The sequence below is a fragment of the Paramisgurnus dabryanus genome, chromosome 19 (genome assembly GCF_030506205.2).
Source record: "Paramisgurnus dabryanus chromosome 19, PD_genome_1.1, whole genome shotgun sequence".
In the NCBI taxonomy this organism is placed as follows: Eukaryota; Metazoa; Chordata; class Actinopteri; order Cypriniformes; family Cobitidae; genus Paramisgurnus; species Paramisgurnus dabryanus.
The window spans coordinates 12,527,669-12,552,068 of record NC_133355.1 but is presented as its reverse complement, the minus strand read 5'-3'; the positions used below and the strand labels follow the sequence as shown (position 1 = coordinate 12,552,068).

Sequence of the window (24,400 nt, the reverse complement as noted above, 5' to 3'; positions counted from 1 at the left end):
GACATGGTCAGAAACAATGCTCAGGTAGGCCATGGCATTTAAACGATGCCCAATTGGCACTAAGGAGCCTAAAGTGTGCCAAGAAAACATCCCCCACACCATTACACCACCACCACCACCCTGCACAGTGATAACAAGGCATGATGGATCCATGTTCTCATTCTGTTTACGCCAAATTCTGACTCTACCATCAACAGAAATCGAGACTCATCAGACCAGGCAACATTTTTTCAGTCTTCAACTGTCCAATTTTGGTGAGCTTGTGCAAATTGTAGCCTCTTTTTTCTATTTGTATTGTAGATGAGTGGTACCCAGTGGGGTGTTCTGCTGTTGTAGACTGTCCGCCTCAAGGTTGTGCGTGTTGTGGCTTCACAAATGCTTTGCTGCATACCTCGGTTGTAACGAGTGGTTATTTCAGTCAAAGTTGCTCGTCTATCAGCTTGAATCAGTTGGTCCATTCTCCTCTGACCTCTAGCATCAACAAGGCATTTTCGCCCACATGACTGCCGCATACTGGATGTTTTTCCCTTTTCACACCATTCTTTGTGAACCCTAGAAATGGTTGTGCCTTAAAATCCCAGTAACTGAGCAGATTGTGAAATACTCAGACCTGCCTGTCTGGCACCAACAACCATGCCACGCTCAAATCTGCTTAAATCACCTTTCTTTCCCATTCTGACATTCAATTTGGAGTTCAGGAGATTGTCTTGACCAGGACCACACCCCTAAATGAATTGAAGCAACTGCCATGTGATTGGTTGATTATATAATTGCATTCATGAGAAATTGAACTGGTGTTCCTAATAATCCTTTAGGTGAGTGTATTAGATACTATATTAAAAAATTGTAATATGAATATTTAGTATAAATGGGAAGTGGGCGGTGGTCCCTAGGCAGACAATAAATGGCTGGGCATTCTGTTGAAGGAAGGCCAGTAGATCAGTGGTGTGATGAGCTTCACGGCAGCAGGAACTGGGTCTGTTAGTCTCAGTGTTCTCGGGTTCGAGGATGAGACAGGGAAAGAGAAACAAAATCCTATTAGGATTTTGACCTATTGACCAAATTTACTAACAGCGCAAACACATTTTTTTGCCGTTAAAAATCTACTGTCAGGATTGATTTATTTACCAAAGACACACAGTGAAAAACGGTGTGGACGCAGTTGTTTCGCTTGTTAAGGGCATTTATCTTGCATTTAGGATGTTCAGTATTTTTAGCAGATGAAAAGACAAAGATGAATAAACACGTTTTTTCTGTGAACCTTCAGGACTTTCGTGAGATGCCTTGTATTGAGGCTTTGTTTGGCTTTCCTTCACAGCTGAGAAAATGGCTGTTAGGAAACTTGCAACCTTAGGTCAACTTCTGCAATATCACACAATTCATAAATATAGCGCAGCTCTGGAGGTGTGAAGGCGGCCGTCCGATACGAATGTTTCAGTGAGAAACTGAGCGCGTGTGCTTTTATTTTTAGCTCTGTCCTGCTGTTTTCTCCTGTCTGTCTCCACCTGTTTTGCAGAAAGGGAAAAATGGGAATGACACCTTCCGTGTTTCCTCTACTCAAGATCAAGTGTGAGATTTCATGTATGTTGTCTCATATCTCTTTATGGCTTTGTCTTCAACACAGGCTTCTCCGGCAGCGTTGGCTAAAAGTGTTCTGGCTGAGGTTCCCAATCAAGTAGTGGATTATTACAACGGAAAAGGCATCAAGCCCAAATGCATGTCGGACTATGAGTCTTCCAGGGCTTTCAGTCCCTGAGCTACGCACAGCCATAGAGCATCTTCGGAGACTCGTGAGAGTCTGCTTTTGTTTTCAACAACTTCATTGATCATTTCTTGCTTGCAGCAACAGTATAGGTATTGACAAGCAGGTCTGTCCTTGTTTTAGTTAAGTTTACCTTGACCAGTCTTCAGAATTTCTTTTTGTTTTTCACAAAAGAAAAGTTAGGTTTCAAATGATATGTGGGTGAGAGAATGATGACAGGTTTTTTATTATGGGTGAATAATTCCTTCACACTTACATTTATACATTAAGCAGATGCTTTATTACATTGCACCTTCAAACAAACAAATCTGCCAGCACCTTTAGGTCTACTGTCACATGCTCTGTGTAAATAAGAGGGAAGCCTGAAAAATTAAAACATGCAACTGTGGATTAGTCTTCCTTTAGATTCAGATGTCAGACATGCATTTGTTGGAGCTTTTAATGCTCTTTCCTTACTACTTAATTTTTTTTTTGGCTGACAAGCTATACAAGGGCTATATAGTCCAATATAGCATAATATTCTTATGTGATAGTTTAGGAGGGAAGTGATTTGGTTACTGGCCTGCATGACCATTGCTCACTAGTCAGTGATGTTAGTCCTATGTAATCCAAAGTGCAACCATTTAATTATTGGTTTATTTATTTTCCTATTTATATTAATAATTTTATCTAATAAACTTCATTTTGACGTGAGGCCTTTACAACTACAAATGTTACATAAATTTAAATCTACATAAATTTAAGTGTACTGTATATAAAGTATATAAATATTTATTTGAAAGCATGCTAAATGGACTCATTTTTGTGAATACATATTTAGGAATTGTTTTTCTACAGATTTCATGCCATTTGTTTTTCAAACTTTCTTAGTATAAACAACAAAATCTTTCAAATGTTTAGAAATAGATGTTCCTGGTGCTGTATTAGACATCTTTCTCTCTAACTTAATTCCTTACCTTTCTCTTCTCATAATCTCACTGTTTGAAGTGTACATGAATGAGTGCGCGTGCGTGCGTGTGTGTGCTTACAACAGAAATCGGGACTGTATTTTGCATGTTGCCAATAAAGCAAGTTTCCCAATTTTATGTTAGGACTTTGCTGTTGTTGTGTTTAATCAAATTATACAACATTGATTGTTGAATGCACTAGCTCAGCATTGCTTACTAAGCCATTCAAAGGTACTAAAACGCATGCAGGTCTCTTACGAACAGTAATATTGATCAAGAGGGTCTTTTTTACAGTACTACTAAATGCAAAATGCAAAATTTATTACAAGGATGTTTTAATGTAGAGGCTTCGATCGCACCTCTAGGACTACATTTCTCAAGGTCTTTTGATGCCTTGTGAGTCAGAGGAATCTTTGAAGTTTAAATAGACAAACCTGCACACACACACACACTTCTCTTCACAAATGCACACAGCCTTTCAATTAGCTCCTACATGTATAATTAAACACTTAGATCAACAGGACATAACCGGGGATATCAAGAGAAAGAGAGATTATCTCCTTCACCTTTATCACATCCACCCTTACTATAAACAACCTACAGTAAATAAAGAGAGGCAGAAATTTAAAGTTAAATATCTTGTACAGACACATCATTTTGATGAGGACCCCAGACAGAATATTTATATTTTATTATTATTAATTTTATATCCTTATTATTTATTAATATTTACATACAGTGAGGAAAATACGTATTTGAACACCCTGCTATTTTGCAAGTTCTCCCACTTAGAAATCATGGAGTGGTCTGAAATTGTCATTGTAGATGCATGTCCACTGTGAGAGACATAATCTAACAAAAATCCAGAAATCACAATGTAAAAAGTGTCTTTGGACAGCTCTTTGGTCTTGGCCATGTTAGTAGTTGGATTCTTACTGATTGTATGGGGTGGACATGTGTCTTTATGCAGCGAACAACCTCAAACAGGTGCATCTAATTTAGGATAATAAATAAAATGGAGGTATATATTTTAGACTAAGGTCTTTAAGGGTCAGAATTCTAGCTGATAGACAGGTGTTCAAATTGTTATTTGTAGCTGTATCATACAAATAAATAGTTAAAAAATCAGATTATGTCTCTCACAGTGGACATGCACCTACAGTACGATGACAATTTCAGACCCCTCCATGATTTCTAAGTGGGAAAACTTGAAAAATAGCAGGGTGTTTAAATACTTATTTTCCTCACTGTACATATTTGTGTTACTATATAGTTATCAAAATATACTACCGGACAAAAGTTTGCAATAATATACTCATTTTTCTTTTTCTTTTTTTTTATTACAGAATATAAGATCATCAAAAACTAAGGCAATCACAAATGTAACTGTGGGAATTATGTTGTAAGCTTGTGACTAAAATTACAAAATAAAATCCAAGATAAAATATTGCAGTGTAGTTTGTCTAGAATTTGCAAAATCATACTCATGGCATTTTATGAAAAAGCTTCTTGAATTTAAAAAAATAAGAGTTCACATTTATTGTGGGCTCTTATTAGCTGCTTTATCTTAAAAATATATTATTTTAAAATATATAATTATATTATTTCTTTAATGAAAGCTAAATGTTTATGTTTGGTACAAGTATATTTTTGTCCACAAATTTCAAACATTTAAGCATACAAGATTAAAAAAAAATGGGTTAAGCGATTCCAAACTTTTGACTGGTGTGTTCATAAAGCAATTTTCAAAGGGCCAATTGCCCCAACAAAAAGTAATCCAGTAGGCTTTAAGTTTAACTGTTGAAATGTATTTAATCACATCATATTTTAAAAGATAACAGCATTAACACAAAAGGAGATATGGTAACACTTGAAGGGGTGTTCATAAGACTGACATTACTACTTCATAATCATGACATGAACATGAAGGAGATTTTATGCACTTTTATGACAACTGTCTTTAAGTGTCATTTGTTCAATAATGTCATTTTTAATGCAAAGATGGCATTGTTTGAATTGTCTTTGTTATGACAACTTGACATAAACCAATACATCATAACTTGTCATAAATCTGTCATAAACATGACATAGCAGAATAATTATATCAAACTTATGAAACTACCTAGCTTTATGGTTTAACATAACATTAAACTGTCATTTAAATGTCATTAAGTTGTAATACTACGTCAAATAATTTTAAATATCTTAACAAAATGCCACAGCACGTCAAAACATTATGCATAACTTTATGTATGTACACAATACATAAAAAATATAACAACTAACAGAACTTGTTCTTCCTCACACAGAGGGTTCTGAAATTTTCTGACATAGAAGAAGAAAGTAACAAAACCATTAAATTAATTAATTAAATGTAATTAACTGTTTTCCAGTGATATGGACCCAACACTGCATGGCTTAACCCATTACTGTACTGTTTTCATTTAATTTTAGGTGAATCGATCTCCAATTGCAATATATATATATATATATATATATATATATATATATATATATATATATATATATATATATATATATATATATATATATATATATATATATAATTATAATTATTGTTATTATTGAATGATTGATTTTATTTGTTAAACTTTAAAAAATAACATTATGAACTTATGAAGAATATTCATTATGTTGTTCTAAAACTATTTGACAGAGTATTAACACTTAATGACATTTTAATGACAAATTCAATTTGTTTCACTGGTATAAAGTGGTCAGTTATGTTGTCTTGGTAATGTCAAGTTGTCATGACAAGTTATAATGTATTTGGTTAATGTCAAGTTGTCATAACAATGACATATCAAACAATGTAATTTTTGCATTAAAAATGACATAATTAAATGAATGACACTTAATGACAGTTGTCATAAACGTGCATAAAATCTCCTCCATGTTCATAGCACGTGTCAACCCCCCTTCAAGTAAAGCGTTACCGAAGATATTTTGAGAAATGTCAAGTAGTGTCTGTAGTGTTTTTCTCTTTACATTGGAGGTCAATGGGATGTTGTGTGTGTGTTCTGAAGAAGTCATACATGTTTGGAATGAGATTTAGAGAGTAACAAAATAATTTTTATTTATGGGTCAACTATCTCTCTAAACAATATAATTATATTAATGTAAATTATACAACATATTAAAAGTAGCCTTAAAGTACAAAAATTAATACACAGATTGCACTTTAAAAAAAATTCAGATTGAATATGTTTTAATAACAGTCAGGTTCCTGTGCTGCTAAAGCTGCATACTGTACCACCACACAAATCCTTCCTCCAGTTATAACTGCTGTATGGCTGAAACCTCCTGCAGTGGTCAGTTTGACCTGATGTCTGGAAGGAAATCCCTCATGCTGCTAAAATATGTACATACTAAATGCCCCTCGGCACCTGAGGTGAAACCTCTAATGCTAGTGGCAGCTATGAGAATAGATTCAGCAGCTGGAGAAATAATCATCATCTGGCATGGTGGTTGGTGTAAAGAAAGTACAGGAATACTGTGGCATCTGCAGGGCAGTTGTGACAGCTGGCAGGGTAAAGGGGCAGCTGAATTGTTACTAGAGCTCAGGTGATGAGGTCTTCAAAAGCAGCCAGGCGATGTTAGGGAGGCCCTATTCAAACCTGTCTTCTACAATCTGTGTTTTCCCTGCTGAAAAAACAATAAAACCATTACAGAAAATTTTGATGGTTTTATTGGGAATTTTATTGGTTCTAATGGAATATATGGGCCAATGTGTATTGTTTTTAGTTGGTCTCTATGGTATGGGGATTGGTTCTAATGGAATATGGCCCAAAATTCAATTCAATTCAATTTTATTTATATAGCGCTTTTCACAAAAGTAAATTGTTTCAAAGCAGCTTTACATAAATAGAAGCAGTGAAAAGCACAGAAAAACGACAGATAGCACAACAAAATACCTGATAGCATGAGCAGTTAAATTTGCTGCGGCTATGACTCAATATTATAAGTGCACGTATTACTAAAGTAACGTCTAGAAGAGGAAGCTAAGTAAAGCCCAAAAAGGCTGCCTCCCCGGGGTGAAAAACCCCCTAGGAGAAACCCCCCCCCCCCCCGGGCTTTTATCCGAGGAAAAATAAGTCCTAGCAGGGAAAAACCCTTGGGAGAACGGATAAGGAGATTTAGCGGAGATTAAGCGGGTTCTGCCGGTGATCGTTGGTCAGGCATCAGCTGGGCATCACGTTGAAGGACGGCCAGTAGATCAGAGGTGTGCCGACTTTCACATCTACCGGGACTGGGTCTGTTTAGGGTCGAGGACGAGACAGGGAGAGAAAAACAAAATCGTATTAGCGTAGCAGCCGTTCATATGTATTGAAGTGTCACACAGTGATGTGGTTTAACTCAGCTTAGTTCCAGACAGACTAACTATTGCGGCATAATTATATTATCCACAGTTGAGGATTTAGCAAATTGGGGGCCCAATGCGAGGGTATATATGGTAAATAAGGGTCATATTTACCCGTTTGACTAAGGCCGGAAGCCCCACTGTCGTCGTTAATGCAGGTTCAGTGGCAAACGGGTATGTATGGCATACTATTCACAAGACACACGAAAGCGCGAAAAACGCAACCCGACCATACATACCAACCCGTTTGACTAAGGCTGGAGGCCCCACTGTCGTCGTTAATGCAGGTTCAGTGGCAAACGGGTCTGTATGGCATACTATTCACAAAACTTACGATAGCGCCAAAATCGCAACCCGACCATACGTGCCAAACCGTTTGACTAAGGCTGGAGGCCCCACTGTCGTCGTTAATGCAGGTTCAGTGGCAAACGGGTCTATATTGTATACCATTTACAGGACCAGGCGAAAACGCCAAAACATCGCAACCCGACCATACGTGCTAACCCGTTTGACTAAGGCCGGAAGCCCCACTGTCGTCGTTAATGCAGGTTCAGTGGCAAACGGGTATGTATGGCATACTATTCACAAGACACACGAAAGCGCGAAAAACGCAACCCGACCATACATACCAACCCGTTTGACTAAGGCTGGAGGCCCCACTGTCGTCGTTAATGCAGGTTCAGTGGCAAACGGGTCGGTATGGCATACTCACAAGACACACGAAAGCACCAAAATCGCAACCCAACCATACGTGCCAAACTGTTTGACTAAGGCCTGGAAGCCCCACTGTCGTCGTTAATGCAGGTTCAGTGACAAACGGTGGCAAACTAATTAATGCAATTCACTACAGTGTAGTGGTTTTAATGGTTCCTATTGGTATTTTAATGGAAACCTTTAGAATTTTCTGTAATGGTTTTATTGTTTTTTTCAGCAGGGTTCCATTCTGATTAGATTTCCTCAAAAATAAAAAAATAAAAATCTGTAAAAAAGTTTGATTGATCTGAATTAGACAAATGTTTAATTTTTGAAACCATGTTTAATGATTAATTTTATGTTTAATTAAAAAGACTGATATAATTACGCAGCATATAATAAAGATTACTGTTAAAATCTTTATCAAGGGAAATAAACTATTATAATATCAACCCGAGGGCTTTAATTTCAAGGGGAACTAATTTCAACTGCGTTTCACTGAGAGGAACGGACATTTTTATGTGTTACACCGGAAGTGAAAGGAATGACATTCTTCAACAGGACAAACACGAGACTGTCATGTCTGCCACAATGATGCTGTCTTGCTGAATGCATTGACAGGTAGTTTATTGGATTATATCGTTATTGTAAATAATAAAGATGACAGCGTTCACGTGTCGATTTATCAGACTAACTGATTCTCTGCTAAGAGCAACGCCAGTGCTCATTTGCCGAACTGGAGCACCACTGAAGAGGTATTTCACTAGTTTTACTCTATATGTTAAACCTTTATCTTACATAACGTTATATTTTTTTTTTTTAAAGCACGATGTGCATATTATTATTGTTTACTTAAGTAAAAGTATTTTTAGGTTATCTCATTTGAACTGATGTTGTGGCCAGTAATATAGGTTAGTTTGTGCAAGACTGCATATTATTTAATCTCAACCTTTCTGATTTTCAAGATCCACAAACATTTTAAAAGCCCATATAGCCTATAAAATGCCAATAAAATGTTAGGAAGATCCATATTCGTAACATTAATAAATATATTAACATTTAGTTGTGATAGCTTCTTTTAATGCTGGATTTGTCTTAAATAATTTTAAGTAATTTTGAGGCTCCACTGGTGTCAGACAGTTCCCATTCTGCATCTGTCTGTTTTTTGTCTTTAGTAGAGCTCCTGTTGTTCATTGTGTAAGGACACATCAGACAGATACCTGGTGGGATGAGCACCTCACAGAAGATAATGCTTCTTTCCTAAAAAAGACTTTCGGGGAGGAATACAGACAACAGGTTACAGACAAACTCAATCCGCTCAAGGACGAGCCCTGGCCCAGGCATGAGTGGGTGGAAGGTGGGTCACACCAGTGCTGTTTAAAGTGGCATCCTACCATATTTTTGGTGGGGATGTATGCACCTCCCATGTGATGAAAACGTGAAGTATACACTAGGGCTGGGCAAAAAAAATTGATTTTTCGATTAATCGTTTTTAAAAACGTGGCCGATTAAAAATCGATTCTCAAAGAGCAGAATTGATTTTTTTCCTATTTATTTCCGCAAACATTGAACGGAGGAATGGAAGCATTTTAGATTTCACAAGCAAGACGTGTTGTGGCTTTTAATTTCTTTTTATGAATTACCCATTTGTAAACTGCTGTTCACTGTTCTTTTTTATTAATATAGAATGTGTATTAAATCTATATTCATTGAGTTGAATCGAGAATCGAGTATAAAAACCTATTTGAGAACCGGAATCGAAAATTTAATCGAGAATCGTAATCGAATCGATTTGATAGCTTGTAAATCGAAATCGAATCGATCTGGAACATCTGAATCGATACCAGCCTAGTATACACTAAGGCCAAAAGCCAACTCTATCCTAGAGTGTCCCATAATCTTCTGCAACTTGATGTTCCAGTGTAAAAAAGAAACCAGATGCAGAATAATAAACATCTTGGTTTATTATTAAATCAATCTGCCAGACGTAAAGACATTTATACAGAAAATTAAATGAAGAATGTGAACAAAAGGGTAGTGCAGAACAAATGATTCTTATTGTATAATGCATGCAGTTTTACAGACAATTTTGGGACTATAATGTATGCTTGATCTTGGGGTTGTGTTAAAGGAGCATTTCACCCATAGAAACATTAATCTTTATTGAAAGTGTGTTATATTTGTAGGTGAAATGTAACATACATTTAGAATTTGGTGCCTATTTGACCGAGAAAAGGGGTGTTTGTAGTCTCACTCCCTCAACAAAGATATTGGACTTCCTTCTTTCAATGATGCAAAATGATGATTTTTACATCATTGAAAGAAGGAAGTGCAACACTGAAATCTGTATTTCTCCTGTCTCAGCGGCAACTGAGAAAATTATGCATGACCATTCAAAAACATGTCTGGGGTTCTAACTATACAAAGCTTAATGCAAATGGGTGAAGTGTCCCTTTAAGTGCACAAGACTGAATAATCTCCATCTCCTCAGGGAGTCGGAGAGTTGGCCTTGTGGCTATTAAACTTGGAATGATGCCTGTGTGGACCAAATCTGGAGAGAGGCACGTGGTCACCATGTTGCAGGTGGAGATACTCATGTTCATTTCACTGTAGTCTCCAAGTAATTCTCAAATAAAGTTGACATGTTACTCTTATGTTTAACTTATGAATGGTTTACTTATAGTTGTTTGTTCTGCAAATCTGAAAACCCATGCTTTCTCTTTCACAGGTAGAGGATTGTCATGTAGTTAAACACCTGTCTAAAGAAGACTTTGACGGGCGCACAGCGGCTCTAATCGTTGGAGGAAAAAACGTCTCTCCATTTCATGTGCGTAAGAATATCTCGACAGTCTCTCCTCGTAACAAGCCTCTCGTTCATTCACCCTTCCTGAGATCCTTGACCTCTCTAAGGTGGACCAGGATAATAGATTCAAGCTCTTCTGCTTCAGTGGATAGGGAGGATAATGAAAACTAAAGAGCTTCTATAGAGAAATTACTGAGCCCTCAGTAGATGTAGAGGTGACCTTTTATGTGTAAGAGAGTGTGTGAACACATTACAGAAATTCAAAATGGGAAGCCAAGTCTTCTTGTCCTCTGAGAAACTTTTCCTATTTATTTCTCCTGTTCCTCTTCTTTCATCCTCTCTCTCTCTCGGTCTTCTTTGCACTCAATTTTTTGGTTAAGCGCTTGTTACTTGAAAAGAAAAGGGTTGCAGGGTTGAAGAGGAGAGAGAAAGGAGGTTAACACAAGGAAGTTTAGGCCCAGTTGATTGACAGCAAATTCAATACTGTGTTGTCACAATCATGCTGTATTATTCTGTGCAGTTTTCTGGAGAAAACAACTTGGATCATTGTCACTCTTTTGTGTGTGCGTGCGCGTGTGCGTGCTTGCGTGCGTGGTGTGTGCGTGTGTGAGTGTGTTGACAGCTGACATGAAGTGCAGCTTAAGTGTAATTGTCAAATTTCCTGATCTTCAGTCCCAGATTGGATTCAATCAATCAACTCTCAAAACACTGCAGAAACGTTTTATTCTCTGTGCAATCGTTGACTTTTTGCGTTTTCATTTTTTAAAGATTAGGATTATAAGGTAGTAGATGACCTGACATAACTATAAGTCAATCTGTCTTTCTCTCAGAGGACAGAAGAATATTTAGAGATTTTCCGGAATGCAGGAATTCCCCCTAAACAGAAGGTCACCACATTCTGTGTGACGGACAACGCTATCCTCAAACCAGGTTCCCTCGCCTTTCAGAACTTTTATTGAAGATTTTCCAGCATCATATAATAATGACAAATGTGCATAAATTCTGTGGCACTTATTTTATTGAAGTTTTCTGTTTGTTTCTCTAGGAACTCCTCTTTATGCAGCTCACTTCCGTCCAGGCCAATATGTGGACATAACAGCCAAAACGTGAGTCTTATATGTACAGCATGATAAAAAGATCCTGGAATGATTCGAAACATCCCTATCCTTAACATATTTTTTCTATTATTTGATCTTTAAATTATATCCGAAAGTTTTGTGAAAACCAAGGAGCGACTTAAAGGGACACTCCACTTTTTTTGAAAATATATGTTAATTTTTCAGCTCCCCGAGAGTTAAACATTTGATTTTTAACGTTTTGGAATCCATTCAGCTGATCTCCGGGTCTGGTGCCCCAGCACTTTTAGCATAGCTTAGCACAATCCATTGAATCTGATTAGACCATTAGCATCGTGCCAAAAAATAACCAGAGAGTTTCTATTTAAACTTGACTCTTCTGTAGTTGTATCGTGTACTAAGACTGACAATTACTAAGACAGAAAATTAAAAGTTTGGATTTTCTAGGCAGATATGGCTAGGAACTATACTCTCATTCTGGCATAATAATCAAGAACTTTGTTGCTGTAACATGGCTGCAGCTGGCATAGTGATATTGCACACTGCCCGAAAATAGTTCCCTTGGTTACTTTTAATAGCAGGGGATTATTTTCAGGCACTGTGTAATATCACTACGCCTGCTGCCGCCATGTTACAGCAGCGAAGTCCTTTCTGTCAGTCTTAGTATACAATGTAACTACAGAAGAGTCAAGTTTTAAAATATGGAAAATCTTTGGTTATTTTTTAGCGTGATGCTAATGGTCTAATCAGATTGAATGAATTGTGCTAAGCTATGATAGAAGTGCTAGCGCCAGACCTGGAGATCAGCTGAATGGATACCAAAATGGCATGAATCAAATATTAAACTCTAGGGGAGCTGGAAATGAGCATATTTTCAAAAAAGTTGAATATCACTTCAAGTGTTTCAGAATGAAAAGCATGTTTCAGCTGCCTTAATTTAAAAACATCCTGTACTGACATATCCTAACATATCAGTACCATTGTTTTGTCTCAAGATGCGCACCAGTATTGTGTTGTAGGGTTTGTTTGAAAAAATTACTTAAATTCTTAAAGGTCTAGTCCTGGATTTATCTAACCCCTATGTTTTAATGACAAACATTTTGTTTTTTGTAGTATTGGAAAGGGTTTTCAGGGTGTGATGAAGCGCTGGGGGTTCAAAGGTCAACCTGCTTCCCATGGACAAACTAAGACGCATAGGAGACCAGGCTCCCTGGGACCGGGAGGGGTGAGTGCCTGTGTTTATTTCTGCAGTTGTTCAGTGTATATTGCAGACTCATTCCTGCTCTAGCAAATGTGTTTTTTCCCTGTGGAGTTTTCTGCGTGAATATCTAGGCAACAAAGTAGGTTGTAGTTCGGTCCACGCTATGAATTCATAAAATGTCTTTTCGAGACCACAAAGTGCAGTCTGTCCTTACCACTGTACATATGCTGGTATACTTAAAACACTTTGTGAAGTTTCATGTCAATCATTTCATGTAACTCCAGTCCAGTATGGTCTCTCAAGAGACCTTTGCTCTGCAGGTTTAAGGGATGCTGTTAAGTGTCGGCATCCCTTTGAATGGTTAATGGCTGAGGATGGATGGGTCAAGTAACTTGTCTTTACTCTCAGGACCCAGCCAAGGTTTTCAAGGGAAAGAAGATGCCAGGCAGGATGGGAAACATTTACGACACCGCTCACGGCCTAAAGGTACAACTGAATGCACAAGCATCTCAAACTGCAAACTAAGTTTCAGTATCGAAATCCATTAATTGTCCATTTGCATATAAATATGTCATAGTATCTCAGTAGGATGATTTGTTTATTTAATGTGTCCATTGTGTATGCCACCCCACGCGTTCTCCTCCTTGATTCTGCATTGCAGTGCACTTTGCGGTTTTAACACTGCATTGCAGATTTTGCTACGTTTATTTCATTAAGATGTATATTGTAGACAGTAAGCACAATTTTAAAGCCCACCTGGGCCATATTATGTACTTAAAGGCAAGGTGTGCTGAGTAAACATGTTTTATAAAGTCACCTGGTGTCATGATGATGATGATGCATTGGCCAGATAGTGTGCGAGTATCTGAAAGCTCACAGAGTTCTTTCCCTCGGCAGGTATGGAGAGTGAACACCAAATATAACGTCCTGTATGTCAATGGATCTGTACCCGGCCACCGCAACTGTATGGTTAAGGTAGATCACGCACAGATAGTTTCACAATTATGCAAAGTCTTAAGTATGTCACTCAAGTAGACTTGGTGTAGGCGAAGAACGTCATCATCAAGGTCATCATTTGCTTCCAAGTCTCCTTCACTTCTTTTTTTGGCTGAAGTCTTCACTTTCAGCACCATTTATCTGAAATAAGAGCTTACTGTACTGTTCATGTCAGCAATGACCTTGGCACACAAAACATGTGCTCGTGCAGAGGCATTCGTTTTTGTCAGTATGAGGAGGCGAATGTGTATACAAAGTGCATCAATAAATCTATCATATGCAGTCAGCATTTTGTTATTTAAAGTTTGCTTGCATGCACATTTTGTCATTATTTAGAAAGAAGTGACATCTTGGTACAAAGTCGTAGCACCATGCTTAACAATTTTCTTTTGTAAAGATTAAGATTTTGGTGCTGGTTATTGTTTTATCATCTTAAGTAAAGCTTTAAGAATTTTCATGTGACCTTGATGAACATGAATAGGTTTTAGCTTGGCAAAGTTGTCTACATTTTCTTCTTGTTATTGGCCGATTAGGTCAGGGACTCGATTCTTCCAAATCGATTGGAGAAAAACAAGAACCCACCATTTCCCACCTTCTTCGCTGATGGAGATGAGGAGCTCCCTGAAGACCTCTTCGACGAAGACATGTTCCAGTTTGGGGAGCCCATCCCTGAATGAGGTTGTGATCCCAGACCTGTTCAGAAGGCATCGTTTGACTTTTGAACCGGCTGGCTCTATTTCATTTAGTGGCTTCAGTGCTGCTGGGATTTTGAGATGTGACAGCCATACAAAAGAACTTTTTCGAAAAGTGATTGATTTTGTGAAACACAATGTTTCATGTTATGCTTTGTAAACTCTTATTTTTCTGTGTAATACAATATACACAGTGTTAAGTGTTTGGGTATTTAAACAATAAAACCCATTTGATATAATCTGTTTGCATTTAATACTTACATTTTCATGTCAAAGCAATTAAATAATTATATGATGGACAATATAATTTTGTGACCCTGTCTGTGAAACCCAGGCTAAAGTCTAAAATCTAATTATGAGATTATGACTATCAAATTTATTTATTTATTTTGAATCTTTAATATCAAGATTACATTTTCACAAAATCTTCTTTACATTATGTAGGATTATTTTATAAATTAAAAGTCCCTGTAAAGTCAGATATTAAATGTGTTCTGAGTTTGTCACACCACAGAAAAGTTTTATTAACCACGAACCAGATTTTAATGCTGGAAAAAGCACTAAGAAAAATAATATAAGTTTTCAAAATCTTTAAATAGCCAGCATTCTCTGCTCTCAAGCGGTGTGGGCGTATCCGCTGTTGACGCTAAACCACGCCCACTCGCAAGTGCGTCATTGAGGCGCCGTTTTAACCTTGTCCAGTTTCTAACATTGAAAATCTGTTTACACTGCAAAAAATTATTTTCAAGCAAAAAAAACTTAGTATTTTTGTCTTGTTTTCAGTAAAAATAACAAAAAAATCTTAAATTAAGATGTATTTTCTTGATGAGCAAAACGACCCAAGAAAAAGTGTCTAGTTTTTTAGACCAAAATTTTCAAATTTAAGTGATTTTGTGCATAAGAATTTTTCTTGACTTTAGTGTTTAAGATTTTTTTCTGCTTGTTTTATGCACTTAAATTTGATATTTTTGGTCTAAAAACCAATTTTTGTTAGTTTTGCTCATCAAGATAAAGCATCTTAATTTACGAATTTTTAGATATTTTTACTGAAAACAATAAATAAATACTAAGAATTTTTTCTTGAAAATCATTTTTTGCAGTGTGGTAACAATTTTCAAGATTTACTTTACAGAGACTTTAAAAAACAGTAAATAAAAATGACTGAATTAATTTCTGGGCTCATGCGATAAATAAGAGTTTGAAAGTGGTGTCAATCTAGTTTTTGCATTAGCATGAGTTAATAAATTAATAATAAAATAGTTAATTTGCAATGAGCTTAAAAGCTTGTCAGGTGACTATTTTATATGATAAAGGTCTTAACTCACATGTGATCTGAGCAGCAAAACAAATAGTTGATTCATTACTAAACGATTTCAAAGGAGTGCATTTTAGCCATCAGCTGTGTGTGTTTATTTTTGGGAGTGTCGTCAGCATTATCTGACTTGTTCGACAATGTCCGGCTGACAGCAAAACTCTGCAAGGATAGACTGTGCTGACCTCTGTGCATTAGAGGAAAGAGCAAGAGAAAGCAGCGGAGACGGCAGGATGAATAGATGCTGACAATGGTTGACATTTCTCTCTCTCTAAGTGAGGGGAATAAAGCAAGGCATTAATGTTGCATGAGTTAAAACTCACTGGCTTATGAAGAAAGCGTGTGTATGTGTGTGGATGGATATGATACATTAAAATGACATGTCATCGAGCCCTGTTTCTTACATACGATATGGTCTTAAAGGGGACATATCATTAAAATCTGACTTTTTCTATGTTTAAGTGCTATAATTGGGTCCCCAGTGCTTCTATCAACCTCGAAAATGTGAAAAAGATCAACCCAGTAACTTAGTTTTGGTAAATCATTCTCTGCAAGCATATGAAAAAATAGGTCATTGATGTTTGCCTCCCCTTGTGATGTCAGAAGGGGATAATACCACCCCTTAATCTGCACTATCCAACCACGGCACTGCCATTTAGTGCAGAGATCAGCTCATTTGCATTTTAAAGGATGCACCCAAAAATGGCACGTTTTTCTCACACCTACAAATTGGCAATTTTAAAATGATTTACATGGTATTTTGAGTTGAAACTTCACATACGTACTCTGGGGGCACAAAAGATTTGTTTGACATCTCTATTTCTGTTTTTAAAACAAATGCCAGCATAGTAGGCATACAGCCAGCGGCCATTTTCGGCACTACAATTTCAAGATGACATCATTAGGGTGAGCAATTCACGTTAATTCTTAATTTTTGCTCTACTTTATTTGCATGTTATTGTTTCCCCCATCATAACTTAAGCTGTCAGAGTTCTTAAATAACCTATGACCATAGTAATATCTGTTTCACCATTTTAAGATTTATGAAATGTGACACATGATTTTTCTGTGCACTCAGTTTTTTATCAGAGAGCCTATAGAGTACACAACTTAAGAGTGTCACATTACATTTACAACACGGTCCATCATGATTTAACATGTTACAGACATTTTGGATTCCTGCCCTTGTAGTACATTTTCACAGGGCTCTTCACACACATACATACATAATGCACAAGGGTTTTTAATCTTAGTGCAAGCAACACAGGGGTGAACTCCCTGATGTCAGCACTGTGCTAAAAAAATCATCTTACCAAGAATAAAGCACTCAATTGTACTTTACGCAAGTACAACCAACTGTTTACCTCGGCTGAACTGTGGGGTCTTGATTTTATAACCACCCCTTCTATCTATGGCACATCTGCGGTCCTAAGTGGGTGTGTGTTTGTGTGAAATGTACCCTGTTGAGACTGTAATGCCAAATGCCTTGCCAATCTCTCTCTATAATCCTCAGAAAACAAGCGCATCCTCTCCCTCCAGATTTCCGCCCCAAATCGCCCTTGATCACTCCACCAAACCTCACAGCAGTCACACCCCCTCTGGTAACCACACCTGCTCGACACAGCACCTACCTTTGCATCCACACAAAAACACATCTCTGCCAGGGGTGGATGTAATGAGATATAAAAGCCAGAATGTACAACTGGCGTATCTGTGTGTTGAGATAAGACCACTTTGGACATGAGTAAGTTACCTTGAGTGATACCTTTTTTTTTCCATTTGTAAAATTAACATTTGTGGCTTAAATTGTACACCAAGCACATTTTTGGTTACCTGCTAGCATTTTACTGTTATTTATGTCTATTTTATCCCTTCTCTCCTTGCATTTTCCACTCTTCTCTGTATCCCTTCTTTTATCTCTTTTGATCCCTGCTCATTGTGTGAAGAAGGTGACCTTTGAAAAGAGTGACTGGTTTCTTAAAAGAGACCTGGCACCCTGCTGTAATACTCACACACAATCAAATACACCCATATTTCAGATCATTATAACCTCACATAGACACAGCTCGAGTGGTTGTGCATAACCCACCAGGCTCTTCCACACTCTCAAAGTGCGCTTATGGTCCGTACTGTGACCTGCGCTCTGTTTGTCTGAATGCATGGGTCTCTGCTTTGCACACGTAAGCGTCTATAAATATTAAAGAAAGTGTCTTCCTGACAAACCAAAACACATTACAACACACAAGTGTAATCATCCAATCAAGCATAAAAAAGCTTACATCATCCCCTCCATCTTTTTCGCCACGACAACACTCATGACATCAGTCTTCCCATCATACTGTTTGCTGCTGTCAAAATCACACACGCATGCTCACACACTTCTGCCAGGCAAACTTTGTTCCCTTGTTAACCCGTTCAAATCCTTTCATTTGCTTTCTTTTATTTTTAATATAATGTATAATTTATTCAAGCCACTCTAATTCTACTAACTCTGATTCAGTTCAGTAAACTCCAATTAAAGTCTCCAGGTCTTGAGTCCATGAGAGACCAGGTGTCGCCATGGTTACAGTAGAGAGACTGCGATCTGTCAATCACTGGTTAGCCTGAGGCCCCAGCTGGGCTTATGAGTGATGAGATATGAAATATTAACATCTTATTAATTATTGGTAAATGATTTCAAGTCGTTAAAATATATACTTTTTTTGGTCGATTGCAACAGAGAATCCACCAAGCATCTGAATATTTTACATCAAATATCCCCTGATATTTCAATTCGAGACCCCTGAGATCTTTTTTCTCATGTAATTTGTATTAGCACTTACAGACTTGATTTTAAAAAGATTGCATCAATTAGAGGCAGTTTCCCAGACAGGGTTTAGATTAATCCAGGATTAGGCTTTAGTTATTTTAGGACATTTAAGTAGTTTTTTCAAACAACCTTACTAAAATACATAACTGATGATGTGCATTTTGAGACAAAACAATGGCACTGATATATCCTAAGATATTTCAGTGCAAGGTGTTTTTAAATTAAGGCAGCTTCAAACATGAATTTTAGTCTGGGACTAGGATAAGACCGGTCTGGGAAACAGCCCTTTAAACTTTTAAGTGAAGATCTGCCTTTTCCTTTAACTTCAAGTAGCTCCTTTCCAAATAGATGGCCCACTCTCCATTGAGCTGAATCTGCAAATATATTACATAACACATTAGTAATTTGATCATGTTAATGTAGTCCAACACGATCAAATTCCACAACTTCTGAACTTACCTTGTTTCATAAACAGGCGGATATAATTAAATATGTAATTATTTTATAGGTAGTTATCTGCATTGAATATGCATTTTTGTGTACGTCTGACTTCATAAACGCTCTTTTCCTCACACTCTTATCTCGCTGTCCTCTCCTGATCTCATAGCAGAAGTCATTGCCTCTTTGATTAAGAGTTTATTATGTTCCCATAATTCCTGGGTAAATGTCATGGCCACCCCATGCAGACAGATTAGCACCCCACCCTGCAGAAGAGGGAGGAAAGAAGGCCTCACACTCAGGAAAGACTGTGGGATGTTAAACAATCAATACAGTGGCAATGTTCTAGACACCACTGGAGAGATGTTGTTCACCAAACAGATGTTCCAGATATATAATTTGAGAGCTTCCTACAAAAGCACGACTAGTCAGCTTGCAGTGTTTACCACACACACCACAGCCAAAATAATTAAATAAAAAAATCTAGTTGCACACTATTTATAAACATTTAGATAATTCGCTGTAAAAAAAGACACTCGCTTTTAGGTTCAAGCAATACAGCCATGGATACTATAGTCCCCGTGCGCGTGCGAGTGTGTGTGAGAGAGAGAGGGAGCAAGAGAGCGAGAGAGAGTAATGGTAACTGGTAATGCAGAGAAAACATTTATATTATATTACTTTGAATATATCACATTAATGAATATATAAGTAACTGAATCAGCAAAAGGTATATTAGCAACTTATAAATGATCATATGCTTTTATTCTATTCTTATTAATTTATCTAAACTTAATGTAGTAATGCTTGTCTTCTACTGACACTCAATCAGTGGCGAAAACTGACGCACTGCTGCCACCTAGTGGTTACAAATCAAAGCCCGAGTTTGATTTAAAATGAGTTCAAATAAAAATGCTCTAATAAAGTTATTCAAATTTTTAAAGGATTGTACAAATTTGTGATAAAGGTGTGTTCAAGTTTATGCGCACTTCACTCACCGATCGGCGTATGGCATAGAAGTACCGCGAGAGCGATTCGTAATATTCCGCTGTTTCATTCCTTCTCGCGGTACTTTGACGTCATACGCATATTATTTTGCGCATAGACGTATTTCCGGTGACGTCTTGTTTTGAAGAGCCAAAGGTAGGGGCGTCAGACGTTTAGACGTGCAGCGAGCTTCCTGCTCGAGTCTGAACACCAGAAACGACGTATTTTTTGTTACATAAAGTAATTTTTAATTGAAACACCTTAAAAGTTTTATCAAGTTGAAATAGGGTGTTGAAATGGAGGCCGTTCCCCGAATGCCAATGATTTGGCTGGAGCTGAAGGAAGCAGGGGAGTTTGAGTTTAGCCCCTCGGTTAAACAGGTGAGTCTCTAAAATCCAAACTGTTGCGCAACAGAAAGCTGTATTGTCAACATATTCTGTACAAGGCGTGGTCATGTTTTAACACATGATTATATGGCGATATGACTCTTAATCGATCAGCAGTTATATCAGGAGCTGGAAGAATATTTTCTCATGGTCTTCGTTCTGCAACTAGTAATTTGAAAAACAAACAGCTCATTTGCATTAAGCCATCATGAGATCTTTCTTTGGTCATGCTATCACAGCAGTTTAGGGAGGGAATGGATTGGAAAAAAATAAAAACCTCTTGATGGGTGTTGTCTTGTAACTGTTAACAGCAATATAAGATCACAGGACTGTTGTTGTAATGCGTGTGCTGACAAACAATGATGTAGCATATACATCTGTCATTTGCATTGTATGTTTCCGTACTGAAGGCTAAAAATAGCCTAGAAAATGTAAACTTGACTTGTTATGTATTTACTATTTAATTTTTTCCTTCTTTTGTCCCCAGTTCATTCATGTGAACTATGGGGAGAATCCAGAGAACTACAATGAGTCGCTGAAGAGGCTGGAGCAACTTAGGGAGGTGGGTTAATGGAGTGATCAATCATCAGTAGGATTATAGAGAATGTGGGTAAAACTCTGAAATCGGAGGAAAATTTCAACATAAAGTCAACAAATATATTCCCTTATCACTCCAAAGAGAAGAACCCTTAAAATGGGAAATCTGGAACAACTAGGGCAGCTGTGTCTCATAATGTGGCCACTTATAAGGGACATATCATGAAAATCTGACTTTTCCATGTTTATGTGCTATAATTGGGTCCCCAGTGCTTCTATCAAACTAGAAAATGTGTAAAAGGATCAACCCAGTAACTTAGTTTTGGTAAACCATTCTCTGCAAGCATGTGAAAAAATACGTAATTGAAATTTGGCTCCCCTTGTGTTGTCAGAAGGGGATAATACCGCCCCTTAATCTTCACTGTACAACCACGACCAAGATAGATCAGCTCATTTTTTAACATGCTTTAATACATTATCTGTATGTGATTTTGAGCTAGAACTTCACATGTGCACTCTGGGAAAACCAAAGATTTATTTACATCTTAACTCTTTCACCGCCAGCGTTTTAAAAAAAAGTTGCCAGCCAGCGCCAGCGTTTTTCATGATTTTCACCAAAGTTTAATGCCTTCCAGAAAATGTTCTTCTTTAAATATATAAACATACAATATACCAAATGAAAGAACAGACCCTCTGCTTTCAAACAAAAAAAACCGTTTCATCCTACCTTTAGTGGTTCTTTTGCAATCAGCTTTTGAATATGGGTAGGTTTTTGCAAAAACACCATATTTTGAGCAACAAGCAGATATAATTCCATTTTTATGACGGACTTTTCATAGAGATCCCATTCAGAGCGATCTTTAAAACAGACACGGACATGCAGCAGCTTGCCATAGAGCAATACTTCCGGTTTTAAAAAGTTGCGGAAGGGCGCTACCTGGTGGATAATAACGGTATTGCGGAAAGACGGAATATCTCGTCATTGGCGGGGAAGCGTTTTCTCTTAATTGACGAGATATCTCGTCAATGGCGGGGAAAGAGTTAAAAAAGTCTTGTGAAATCTCCCCTTTTAGTTTCCAACATGAGGAATGAAATTTTCTCTTTATTTGGAATGACCCTTTTGCACCTCCCCTTTTCCGTAGTATCCTTCAAGGGCTCAAAAACACAGTTTGGAATTTGCCCAGCGTAATATACCCTGTGGTTATTTATCAACTCTACAGTTAAGCCATTTATTACATATATCAATGATAATAAAGACTGTATTGATATCTCTCATTATTAGGTTGTGGTAAATATACCCAGGGATTTTGAGGGCTGCAGCACTCTAAGAAAATACCTTGGTCAGCTGCACTATCTGCAGAGTCGTGTTCCTATGGCAACCGGCCAGGAGGCTGCTGTGCCTGTGACATGGTAAAAAGTTACCGCCTGTACTCACTTTAAAATTAGGCCATTTGTTACTGTATGTGGTCATTTTGTAATATGAGCTTTTCTCTTTGCTCGCAGGACGGACGTCTTCTCAGGACGAAACGTTACACATGATGATATCAAATATGAGCAGGCTTGTGTCCTTTATAACCTGGGTGAGTCAAATTCAATCACAACACAATATACCACAATTAACTCCTCAGTCAAGATGGTTGCAAAAATTTGTCTCTTATGTCGTGTAGGTGCCTTGCACTCTATTCTGGGGACTTTGGATAACCGTCTGTCTGAAGAGGTGAACGTGCATTTCATGCAACTTTTGATGTGCAACAAGAAGTATTAGGATAAAAATGAAACATTTCTCTTTCTGTATGTGTTTTAAGGGTATGAAAGTGTCCTGTACACATTTCCAGTGTGCGGCTGGGGCTTTCACTTACCTGAGAGATCACTACAATAACAACTACAGTTCTGACGTGAACAGCCAGACTCTGTCGATCAACATCAGCCTCATGCTGGTAAACTTGCTGCATTCCATTTAACTCGGATGGCATTGTTTCCAAAAGCTAAAATAATGCTTACAAGGTGCATTATTACCCCTGTCTCTGTCTTTTTTTTATTAATCTCTCTATCTGTTTTTATCTTTCTCTATATGAAGGGCCAGGCCCAAGAGTGTCTCTTGGAGAAAACTCTACTAGACAACCGAAAGAGTCATTTAATAGCAAAGATTTGTGCCCAGGTGGGATGACGTTTTTTTTACATTCTTGTGACCTATTTAGATCGCAGCATGTGTCTGATTTTGCAGTGCCCTGCAACATTAACACCCAGTCTGATTGCAGGTGTGCGACTATTACAAAGATTGTCTGAGAGTTTTGGATCATTCTGAATGTGTGCCAGGACGGATTCAGAAGGAGTGGAGGAAACTCGTCGGCCTGAAGATCAGCTACTTCACTGCTGTTACAAATGTGAGATCAGCTAACGCGCCATGCAGCAAACCTCCATATGAGGACCTCAGATGCAAAGCCTCTAAACGCCACCTCCGTCAAAAATGAGATGATGATAATAACCGAATGCTCTCGGCACACATCATACGTTCATCAAATACTTCACAAAAATCCATGAAGAGTTTGATAAAAATTGCTAATTTACAAGAAAACGTATTTAGATGCACTTAGAGGGTTTTGCATCTGAACTCTTCACATGTTTATTATGCATTTTCATGAACCTATTTTACCTCAATGTACAAATGAAAAAAAAACTGCCTTATTGTATTTTCACTAGTTGCACATGGGAAAACAATCAGAGGAGCAGCAGAAATTTGGAGAAGCAGTAAGTTTGTGTGTTGTATGCACATTGTTTAACTTTTTACTTAATATTTGATTTACAAGTGTTATGCAGACGTCTTAGGCTGACTGTAATGAAGCAACTCTGCAGAATATGAGTGTTTGAATGTAGCATCATTTGATGAAACCACCTGCTGTTTCTACACAGGTCGCTTACTTTCAGTACTCTCTGGATAAACTTAATGAAGCAATTAAGCTGGCCAAGGTATAACGTCTTTCTCTATCTCTCTCTCTTACACACACAAACACACACACTTGAAAATATAAATGGAGACATGCAGTACCATACAGCTAACTGTATGATCTAAGCCTTAAGAAATGTTCTAGGCATTTTGAAATTGAATAAAAAAAATGTCTAATGTTGTTTTAAGATATGAAGACACATATTCAGTAAGGAAATTTACATTTGTACTTGTTGTCCTGTTTAGGCTCAACCGGATTCTGTGCAGGAAGCTCTGAAATTCACAATGGATGTGATCGGTGGAAAGTATGACTTTGAAATTTAATTGTGATCTGTTTCATGTGTAGAATTTAATGCTCAATTAAAAAAACAAGGGAATTATATGGCCATCTGGGCCAAATAATATAACTATATGTGTATATACATTATATATAATACAT

The 24,400-nt window shown here is 37.4% G+C and overlaps 3 protein-coding genes across 5 annotated transcripts in view; all 3 read left to right on the top strand.

Annotated features, from left to right (window-relative positions):
- cpne4b (copine IVb) overlaps positions 1-2,847 on the top strand; it is a 44,232-nt gene extending 41,385 nt beyond the window's left edge. Inside the window, exon 16 of the mRNA XM_065289689.1 lies at positions 1,625-2,847. Coding sequence (XP_065145761.1) covers positions 1,625-1,756 — 132 coding nt within the window. The 3' untranslated portion in view covers positions 1,757-2,847. The remainder of the gene's footprint in view (positions 1-1,624) is intronic.
- A 5,471-nt stretch (positions 2,848-8,318) lies between these two features.
- On the top strand, positions 8,319-14,912 carry mrpl3 (mitochondrial ribosomal protein L3). Of its 2 annotated transcripts, none has more exons than XM_065289677.2 (10): positions 8,319-8,538; positions 8,962-9,140; positions 10,275-10,366; positions 10,512-10,610; positions 11,417-11,516; positions 11,632-11,692; positions 12,776-12,887; positions 13,272-13,349; positions 13,761-13,838; positions 14,393-14,912. In XM_065289677.2, the coding sequence occupies exons 1-10, from the start codon at positions 8,444-8,446 to the stop codon at positions 14,534-14,536; spliced, it is 1,038 nt and encodes a 345-aa protein (XP_065145749.1). In that variant the 5' UTR covers positions 8,319-8,443; the 3' UTR covers positions 14,537-14,912. The 2 variants fall into 2 exon arrangements, with proteins under 2 accessions (XP_065145749.1, XP_065145740.1); XM_065289668.2 differs by having other exon boundaries at positions 8,959-9,140; positions 14,393-14,907.
- A 5,316-nt stretch (positions 14,913-20,228) lies between these two features.
- ptpn23b (protein tyrosine phosphatase, non-receptor type 23, b) overlaps positions 20,229-24,400 on the top strand; it is an 11,776-nt gene continuing 7,604 nt past the window's right edge. For both annotated transcript variants that reach the window (XR_012335502.1, XM_065289641.2), the window contains exons 1-11: positions 20,229-20,474; positions 20,968-21,042; positions 22,300-22,427; positions 22,521-22,597; positions 22,685-22,734; positions 22,823-22,954; positions 23,095-23,175; positions 23,276-23,401; positions 23,718-23,765; positions 23,928-23,984; positions 24,208-24,266. Coding sequence is in view for 1 of the 2 variants with exons in the window: in XM_065289641.2 (XP_065145713.1) it covers positions 20,391-20,474; positions 20,968-21,042; positions 22,300-22,427; positions 22,521-22,597; positions 22,685-22,734; positions 22,823-22,954; positions 23,095-23,175; positions 23,276-23,401; positions 23,718-23,765; positions 23,928-23,984; positions 24,208-24,266 (917 nt within the window). In the remaining variant the exon portion in view is untranslated. The remainder of the gene's footprint in view (positions 20,475-20,967; positions 21,043-22,299; positions 22,428-22,520; positions 22,598-22,684; positions 22,735-22,822; positions 22,955-23,094; positions 23,176-23,275; positions 23,402-23,717; positions 23,766-23,927; positions 23,985-24,207; positions 24,267-24,400) is intronic.

Excerpts from the sequence above, each read along its gene's own strand:
- mrpl3 (XM_065289668.2), top strand. The coding sequence starts at position 8,444 with ATGACAGCGTTCACGTGTCGATTTATCAGACTAACTGATTCTCTGCTA. Across the intron at positions 8,539-8,958 it reads ACTGGAGCACCACTGAAGAG|TAGAGCTCCTGTTGTTCATT; the intron begins GTATTTCACTAG and ends TTTTGTCTTTAG. Across the intron at positions 12,888-13,271 it reads GCTCCCTGGGACCGGGAGGG|GACCCAGCCAAGGTTTTCAA; the intron begins GTGAGTGCCTGT and ends CTTTACTCTCAG.